Source organism: Mauremys mutica, chromosome 1 (assembly GCF_020497125.1).
Source record: "Mauremys mutica isolate MM-2020 ecotype Southern chromosome 1, ASM2049712v1, whole genome shotgun sequence".
NCBI classification, from domain to species: Eukaryota; Metazoa; Chordata; order Testudines; family Geoemydidae; genus Mauremys; species Mauremys mutica.
In genome coordinates, this window is record NC_059072.1 from 323,318,716 (window position 1) to 323,329,045 (window position 10,330).

General features: G+C 38.4%; 1 protein-coding gene across 1 annotated transcript; it reads left to right on the forward strand.

Moving 5' to 3' along the window:
• Positions 1-1,732: 1,732 nt before the first annotated feature.
• Positions 1,733-2,227, forward strand: LOC123361741 (ribonuclease H-like). Its single transcript, XM_045001865.1, has one exon. The coding sequence runs from the start codon at positions 1,733-1,735 to the stop codon at positions 2,225-2,227; it is 495 nt and encodes a 164-aa protein (XP_044857800.1).
• The last annotated feature ends 8,103 nt before the right edge of the window (positions 2,228-10,330 follow it).

A 10,330-nucleotide genomic window follows, 5' to 3' on the forward strand; every position in this document is an offset into this window, starting at 1 on the left:
GTGGGAGGTAATGGACCTGAAGATGGCCTATTGGATAGTGAGGCTGGTGTAAATATTGCAAATAAAAGTTGTGATTTGACTCGATATATGTCAGAGATCATTATAGCGGCCTCCTTTATTGGTGAAGGAGTGACAGGAAAAATGTATCATTCAGTAGAAATAGCTATACCCAGAGAGAGAGTGGGGGATTTTTGTTGTAAAGAACAAATGCTTCAGATAGATCAGGCGGCTGAGCCAGTAATATTGAGGACTCCTTTTTTGAAGAGGAATTGGTTAGTTTTGGATTTAACTAGTAGAATTCTGTGGCCCGGCTGGACAGAAAGTGTCCTGACAGCATGGTACATTCCAAGAATATGTGATGCAGAAGCAGTGGAGGAGATTATACTAGATCAACAGGATGTGTGGGTAAAGGAGTTTCCCGATGTATGGATTAAGAATAAAGCAGAATGTGGTAAAATCAAAGCATGTGTTAAAATCGTGGGGGATGAAGTGCCACCACAGAGACAACATAAATATCATGTTCAAGCACAGACAGGAATTGAGAAAATAACTGAATCGTTAGAACAACAGGGAGTAATTGAGAAGGGGAATTCTGCATACAATAGCCCAATTTGGCCCATATTAAAAGCTTCCGGAGACTGGAGATTGACAGTGGATTTTAGACAAATTAATAAAGCTACCCCCAACCATGGCACCAATAGTAGAAGATCTACCTCAAGTGATGGCAAGAATACTGGGGGTCCCTAAATGGTTCTCTGTCATAGATTTGGAAAATTGTTTTTTCACTATCCCATTGCATCCTGATTCTTGGGCCCGCTTTGCGTTTACTTTTAAGGAGCAACGATACTTATTTAAAATAATTCCCCAGGGCTTACACTGTGCTCCAGCTATTGTACACCAACATGTGGTGCGAATGCTGGATCAATTATCCAAAGAGGATGGGGAGAATGTCATATCATATGTAGATGACATATTAGTGTGGGGGACACTGAAGAGGAGGTGACTGAGCGGACTAAAAAAGTGTTGAGACTCATCCAGGAAACAGGTTTCAGGGCTAATAAAGAAAAAGGCCAACTGGTGCAGAGGAGAGTGAATTATTTGGGGGTGATCCTAGGGGAACAAGGAATTCAGGTAGATCAACAAAAAGTGAATTATTAATGAATTTACCAAGGCCAGAGGATTCTCATGCGCTGAGGGTGATGTTAGGAGGGTTTAACTAATTAAGGAAACACATCTGGAATTTTGCCATTATAACTGGACCCTTGTGGTATTTACTAAAAAAGAAAGTAGAATGGGAGTGGGAGCCCAAACAAGAAAAAGCTTTCTGCAAGTTAAAACAAGCCTTGATACGAGCCCGGCATTGAAATTCCCAGAGATAAACAAGACATTTGTGATTAAGTTGGCAGCAACCCAACAGGGTCTAGCGGCAGTACTGATGCAGGAAATTGACAGGAAGTTAATACCGGTAGCATACGAGTCTAGAAGATTAACCTCTATGAAGCAGCAGTTTGGGACCTGTGAAAGAGAATGTTTAGCTGCTGTGTGGGCCATTCAAGCATTTGCTTTGACTACTGGCACAGCCCCTATTATAACACAAACACCTCATTCTCCCTGGAGTATATTTTATCAGGGAAACTGCAGGGTAAAAGGAGTATCGAATACCAAGATGGCCCAATGGACCTCGATGTTAACTAGCTGAGATGTTACTTATGAGAAAAACAAACAAGCAATGATGTTACCATATGCCCTCCTGTCGGAAGGAGAGGAGCATGAATGCCCACTTCCAGAAACCGAACTGAAGTTAGTTGAAGAAGCACCCCCAGTAGATGAAGTATTAAACCTCCAATTAAAAGAGGTTTGGTTTACAGTTGGTAGTTCATACCATGAGAGGGGCAAGCAAAATATGGGATATGCTGCTGTACAAATTGATGTGAAAACTATTTCTGGTTCTATGAATATGACTTCAGCTCAGGGAGCAGAGGTCAGAGCTCTTAGTGATCTGCTTAAACTGAAAAATAATGTTGCAGACTGTCTTTATGTCTATATGGATTCAGACTTTGTGGTACAAGGACTGTTATACTGGATTGGGATTTGGAAAAAGAATCATTGGGAAACAGCTGAGGTGAAAAAATTGGTTCAAAAGGAGAATTGGAAATCTATCTATGATTGGTTGAAAAAACCCTCAGGAAAATTAAGAATAAGACATATTAAAGGTCATCAAAAGTGAGAGGGAATGAAAAATATTGAAATGATAAAGCAGATGCTTTAGCTAAAGTAGCAGCAAAGGAACTTTTTGGAGTTATGGTAGTTACTAGAGCTCAAGCCATAAAACAGGAGGTTAAACCTAGGAAAGATGGGGAAACTGGAATATACAAGGTGGCTAAGCAGTGAATAAGAAAACAGGAGAGGTAAAGTAGGTACCTGACAAACTTCAAAGAGAAGAGATTATTAACTTGTGTCACTCTATGGCCCAGCAAGGAATAGAGAATACTCTCTTTAAGGTAAAACAAATTGGAATATGGCCTAAGGTGCGAGAGGACGTAGAAAACTTTGTTAAAAATTGCATAAGGTGTGCAGCAGATGGGACTAGACCACGGAATTTGGGATCCTTGTTGCACCAAAGAATTGTGGGTCCATGGAGTAGAATACTCCATGATTATATTGATAAATTGCCTAAGACCCAAAGAGGGAATCTGTATTTATTAGTGATAATAGATTCCTTTTCTGGATGGGTGGAGGCAATTCCCACCAGAAATCATACTGCAGAGACCACTGCCAAAAAATTGTGGGAAGTAGTGTTTAGTAGATATGGAACTCCAAAAGTAATTGATTCAGATGATTGGTCACATTTTGTAGAAGAGTAATTAAAAGTTTATTAAAAGCTTTAGGAATAAAGAAACAACTATATACCCTCTATCATCCTCAATCGTCAGGGACAGTAGAAAGGATGGATCAAACTATTACACAAGCTTTACACAAAGTCGTGCAAGAAACTGGCAAAGATTGGGATGATAAATTGCCAATGGTGTTGGTGGCCATCCGAAGTAGTGACCGATTTGGGTACTGGCTACCAGCCTTATCAAATTCTCTTTGGAAGGCCTATGAGATTGCGGAGCTCTTTATTGTACCCAGAAGAAGAAGAGGAGGGGGTATCAGTTACCCAATGGGTAAGGGAGTTACTGATAGAACTTATGAAAATGGAATTTAAAGTGACTGACACCACTGAAAAAGCAAGAGACTATGCAGATTCTCGTGTGGCTCAGGACAGTAAATTATGGGAAATTGGAGATAGAGTAATGTATTTGAAATTAATATAGAAAAATCATGTTCTGGAGTCTAGATGGGTTGGACCATTTTCCATCATGAATAAAATTTCACCTACTTTAGTGCAGATTAACAAGGGGGGAAGGGAAAGTGGGTCCACACATCACAATTAAAGTTATGGCCTAAAGATTAAATAATGTTCTTTTCTTTTTCTTTTAGTTTGTTTTACAGAGGGAAAGGAATGCTCAATTGCACTGGAGATTATCCTGTATGGACCTTGGATTTGGAGTGTGGATACGGTGCTACAGTTTTTGTAATTGGCTTATTGCTTATGCTTGCTTTGCATTTTGTGCTTAGTAGAAGAATTGTGTTGTGTGCATTATATTTTAGGAAGAAGAAAAATAATACTGGAGCTCGAGAGAAGAGAGAAGAGGTTAATATAAGTATTTAGAATAATACAGCCAGAAGCATCGGACATTATTCTTATGGAATAATGGCCTTGGCTTCAATATCGAAGATACTCATCATTCAAAAGGGTGGAAATATGGTTTTTGGCTTTTATGTTTTTTTAATATTTGGGGAAATTAAGGGATACATGGATATACATATGGGAGCACCTCTAGGATGGAGGTATGGATTAAAGGGAATAATACATTTGACTATTCGTGGGACAGAATGGGAAAAACAGGACCAAACAAAACCAGATGTAAAGAAAAACCTTTTGAAGTAAAATTTGAAATATGGTGGGAAGATGGCAAAAAATGTGACTTGGGAATATCTAAAGCCAAAAGATTTGGAAGAGCAATGGAGGTATTGCACATACTAAGGGAGGAAGGTCACCTAATGTTTAGATTTAGTTATGATGAGAACAATCTTAATATGAGTACTTTGAACTGTATCTCTTGGAGTTTGGGATTTGATGTACTCACCCTAGACATGACTAATGAACATGTGGAATGGAATGAGTCAATGGCTCTTAAATTATGGGAATATGGTGTAATGGCAAATCCTTCCATAATGATAAGATTGAGTTGCTTTAGAAAAATTAATGGGGGAATATATTTTCGGGGATATGGTATTTTTTTAATGTTTATTAATCAGATACCAGTAAACAAGATTGCACCAAGAATCATGGCAGACGAGCACCCATATAGGAGGGGAGAAGTAATCGAATCCCCAACTATTGTGAATCAAACAATCTGGTTGGAAGGAGCGCAAGTAAACATAAGTGCACAACATCCAGAGTGTATTGCCTATATTACAAGCGTGGCAACAATAATGGGTAAATGGGACTATACAACATAAGAGAGGTATAGGGGGGTATATTGTAGGTAATATTGGTGCTGAAGCTGGAGTTTTAAACTCATTTGATATTGAGATGTTACAAGGAAAAATGTCAGCTTTGGGTAAGATTTTGGGGGCTATACAGACACATGTAACACAAAAAATTGGTGCATTATCGGAACAAGGAATAAGAAGTGTGGAACTCCAGTTGAAACAAGCCCAAGCCTTGTAAATCTATTTGGTGTGTCTGAGATTGACAATAAAACTATTCTAGCAACTGTACAGATGCAAACTTATAGGATACAATACACAGAGAGAATGGTTAATCTGTTAAGTAATGGGCATGGCCTTTTGAGTGGTTCAAAGATCCTCAGAGATGGAATCAATGAATTGCAGGATGGAAGAAATATATGTAGTTTAACTGGGATCAAGCCACTCTGAGGGGAGAGTGGAAAAGAATAATGCTGTTACACAACACAAGGAAGCAAAGAAAAGCAGCAATTGCCTGGGTTTTACCAAAAATTATTAATGAAGAGCTATGGCAAATAGAAAAAAGTGAGACACACTTGATTCAAGAAGAAGGGAATTATAGATTAGTAGAATTAACGAAACATTGTGAAGAGCGGAGACGAAGTAAATGGGTGTGCCCACAACTAACTTGGTCCCTAAAGGGATGTCATTTGAACAATTCAAGCAGACAACGTACCATGCAATATTTAGCCTCTAATGGTACAAGAGTGTTTGTTTGATTTAGGCAACGGGTCTATTTTTCTGGTAACCACTGAAAAACATTTATTTTGGGGAAGTATGACAGAAAAAGGCTCAAATGAGTCATGTAAATGTAATGTAACATAGGTCATTATTAATGGAATTATTTACCGAGGTCCTCTATTTTTAAAAAAAGAAATTGTTTGGGAACCAAAAGATGTGGACTGGTCCTTTGATTTTAGGATACATTGGGAACACTGGGAAAAATTAATTGATTGAAAGTGAAAAAATCAGGCAATATGCAAAAGATGTATCTAAGTCTGCTCAGCTGGGAAAAATAAACATTTTGATCCACAATGGTCAAATATTAAAATTGGGGAAAGAAGAATTGGCAATTTCTGATTGGTATGATGTTTTTAAAGGATGGTCTCCCAGTGTCACAGCTTTTCTAAATGTAATGCTACATCCCATTGTCATATTATTTGCATTAATGATTTTGTTAACCTTTTTTATGCTATGTTTATATTGCCAAATAAGAAAATGACAAGAAGTTTTGGAGCAGGTGACATATAAAATTTAATTGCTTATGAAATTATAAAGTGATACAATAATTAATGGCTTTAATCATGTATCAAGAGGGAGGAATGTTGGGGGAGATATATATATCTCCCCCAACATTCCTCCCTCTTGATACATGATTAAAGCCATTAATTATAGATATATATAGATATATACATTGTGTTTCATATATCCATGTAATATGTTATAGGTCATTGAAGCCAAGTATGAATGACGCATGCTTGACATGAATATGTGCATTGCAGGTTGGCAACCAAAGCAAGAACTTAAGGTCAAGAGCTATTAGAACAATTTGTGCAAAAACAATCTTCTTATGTTCAGAGAAAAATATGGAGAATCAGCAGAAAAGGAAACAACACCAACTGGACTGATATAAAATTGGATAAAAATTGGAGGAAATGGCATGCCTTGGATCATGGTGGCCCACCCAGGATTGTCTCTTTGGAATTGTGTGGGTAGAAGGCCTAGTAAACAAAGGCAAAGAACTGATGATGCGACAGAATGGACTATAAATGGTTGCCTGTGATTTCTGCAAATTGAAGTAGTTTATTGATCCAGAGCCCTGTGTGGATATAGATGTGGCTTTCGCTGGCTCCCTGCATCTTTTGAGCTTATGATTGGAAGGAATCTCGACTGGCCATCAGGAGCATTCTGACCTTTGGACTCTGGTATAGTATGTTTGGGGTGTGAATGTGGAGTGAGTAAGGGGTTTTTTTATGTAGCATTTAGAGTATTAAATACTAACACTGTGTCCGGTATCTACCTGCTCCCCATCCCAGAGGGAGACCTCTATTGCAGGTCTAACACCTATATTTTAAGGGCAGAAGGGGCCCACTGTCATCAGCTAGTCTCAATTACTGTGTAACACAGTCTATAGAACTTCACCCAGTGATTCCTGACTCAAGCCATAATTTCTGATTGATCTTAGAGCTTGTCTTTTAGAAAGACATCCAATCTTGACTTTTGGTGCTGTATTACCATAGTTCTGGATTTCTAATGACTGAAGCTATAAAAAGAAATGTCATATATAAATAAACAAATAATTGCAGAAATGTAAACACAATATCGCAGTTGGTGCTTTTGTTCCAAGTCTCTTAAAAAAAAGATCTCTTGAAATGTTGCTATATAAAACAAAAAACTCAGCTGAACCAAAATAATAACAGATGTACTGTAAGTGTTCCCAGACTAAACACCTTGGAAAGTTTGAGGTCACATTCATTAAAATTGATCCCTATCTGAAATAGTTTTGACACATACTTTTAGCCTCAGTGGTAAGCAACTGAATCCTTTGAAGCAATCTATACCAGGCCAGCTTGAGTCTGTCATGTAAGTTTTTTGTTGTTGTTTGTTTTATCTTATCTTATATTTTTGTATCAGTTTCTCCACTTTGGTTAAAATCATGAAGGTTTTCAAGTGATCTTTCACACTGATGATATTTTAAAGCAACAACTTGTGTGTGTATAGTTAGAATGGAAGGTAACCTTTGAATGTATAAAAACAGAAAGCTAAAATGATATAATTAAGAATAAACTGGTTATGACAGTGCTTTCAAATTACTGTAAATGTGATTAGGTAGTATTATGTTCTACGAAACTACAATTCTTCATTTGTTTAACATTTTCCTAATTATTACTAAACCAGTAAATAATTATGTAGTCTTTTTTAACTCAGTATTTTATGTTTTTCTGTAAACAGCATTACATCGTACTGTAGGCTGCAATATGACATGATACAAGATGATAAAAAAATCTGCCTCTAATGGGTGGTTCTAAATGTTACTCAAAATATTATGCAGTGATTCTAATTAAAATGTTGATATTTATGACCCAATAGTGATTAGTGACCCAAACGTCTGTTAGTCTATAAGGTGCCACAGGACTCTTTGCTGCTTTTACAGATCCAGACTAACATGGTTACCCCTCTGATACATGACCCAATAGTGTAATTTCTGACATCAAAGAAGAACCAGTAACAATTGATTCAACAGATCTATCTGAGCAGAAGACCAGACGGGAAGAGGGAACAGGTTATCATAACCCTCTAGACAACTGTTGGGAACCTCTTTATGGGCAAAGCTGGGCAAAAAGTTCATGAGACTTTCTACAGTTTGCACCAAAACTTTTACTGAAATTTTCATTAGCCAAAAACACAGATGTCAGTAAGAAATCCAGGTTCCATAATGAAAAATTTAAAATTTGCTACAATCTCCAGTAAAAGATAACACATTTTTTTTGTGAAAACCAGAAAATGTTGATACTGTTGACAAAAATTCCCCCCAAAACTGATTTTTTTTACAAGGGCCAATTTTCTTGTGGGGAAAAAAAATCAACCAGCTGTAGTCAGAAGAAAGCTTGCTACCAGCAAACCTCTAAGAAAAGGCAGACTTTATGCTTGATCCTACAAACTCCCATGTAAATACGCTGGACAAGAAGAGGCCCATTGAATTCAATGGGACTACTCATTATTAAGAACTACTCACATGAATAAGGATTATTAAGCTCAGGCCTATTATTCAGGAGTTGTGCCTTTAGGGACAAATCTTGCCATCTTTAGTCAGGCAAACTCTGAGACTGAGTAAGGATAGTTGAATTTGATTCTTAGAGTAAAATTTTCAAAACCACCTGATTGGGTTAATGGGATGGAGGCTAAGTGTTGAAGTCATTTTTGAAAATTGGATTTGGCTCCTAAGTCACCTGGGGCTAGATCAACAAAGAAGAGTCAGGCTCAGCATTGCGATATCTATCTTTAGATGCCCTGCCACCCAGTGGAATCCTCTGCCCTGCGTTAGATGCTCAAGCTCCCTATACAATGCTTGGTTAGGCATCTAAGAAAGGCATTCACAGAAGCCAGCACGCTGAGCATGAAGGGAGCCACCTAAGCAAGCCAGTAGGAAATGCCAAGGAGAGAGGTGGGCCTACTTTTTCTTAGCTTATGACAAGGTGGCACATGGTCAAGATTCATCACCAAATTTGGTCCACTGGTTGGATTATTAGCTTCTCTGGCTTGGGCCTGGTACTGATGGGGAGTGAGATGGGAATGCTGATTCATGCTGCTGGGCCCTAAGCATTGCCCCATAAAGGAAATGAGGTACCTACTCTGAGTCGGAGGGAGGCACCTACCTCTGCGCAGGATTCATAATCAGGAACCCTCTCCTGGAGTTATGTGCCTTGGCCAGGTCAGTCCTTTCTTCGTGTTGGTTTTCCTCCTATCAAGTCCTAAATAGTCTGGACCATTACTACCTGTGGTTTTAAATGTATCTTGTCCACATACAGTATTAGATGATCAGCTTTCGGTGAAGCTCTTTTTAGGATCAAAATAAAAATGAATGAATGAAGAAAAGAAAAATGTATATTGGATAACAGTAACACAGAGACTGTGTTTACATTTCAGATACATATTTAAAACAGATAAATCTGAATCCTTTCTAGGATTAAAGCGAGAGCTAACAGAAACTGCCACCTAAGAGCAGCTACCTGCAATGGTCACCTAAGAAAAAGCTAACTGGGTGGCCAGTAGGGAGTAATTACATTTATCCGATCATATCTTGTAATTCATGAAAAAAATCCAGAGTTTTCATAATTAATTACAATAACATTTTTGAAAGTGATATTAAGCCTTGCATATCAGGGCTTAAGCCAGTCTCTAACTATTAGAGATCAGAATGAAACCTGTGCGGGGGGGAAAGGGTGGATTATTCTACATGTGCCTGCTGCAGGGTTCTTACACTGTCCTCTGAAGTATCTGATACTGGCTACTGTGAGAGACAGGATACTGCACTAGATTCACCTTTTGTCTGGTGCAGTATGGCAATGCTTATGTTCTCATGAAGGGAGGCTGCAGGAGCTGTATGTGGGGTGATGGTGTCTTATTCTCCCTTTAATCCCAATGAGTCTACATAGGCGTTGGCCACAATCTGACCCTTAATCACATATTGAAGGATGGCATGAACATACAGTTAAATGATTATGAGGGAAGATTGTTTTCCAAATGTCAGTTTTTGGCTATGGTATGTGATTCCCAGCTCACGTTGATGTGCCCATGTTAGCGCTCATCAAGCTGGCATGATAAAAAACAGTGGTGTAGCCACAGCAGCCTGGGCAGAGGCGTGGGCTGGCTGCTCCGAGTAAATACCCACAGGAAACAAAATGGCTTGTACCTGGGGTGGCTAGTCCTTCCCACCACTGCCTGAGATACTGCAGTTACACCACTATTTTTAGTGCACTTGTGTGAGTCTGTGTACTCAAACTGGGACTCACTACCCCAACTCCAAGTGTAGAAAAAGCTCAGGTCTGCTTTGCCATGCACTGCAGGATTTGTTCTTCTGCAAGAAGATTAAAAAAAAAACAGCATTCAACAGATGCTTAAAGAAGTGAAATTGAAACTATACAACTTTCCAGGCCATTTATCAAGATGCTTGCAGGCCCCAAAATTAAAAAAAAATACTGTGAAAAGAAAATTGAATCAATACCCAGAGCATTTTAATAAATGAATCTTA

Coding starts and splice junctions, on each gene's coding strand:
- LOC123361741 (XM_045001865.1), top strand. CDS start 1,733: ATGTTACCATATGCCCTCCTGTCGGAAGGAGAGGAGCATGAATGCCCA.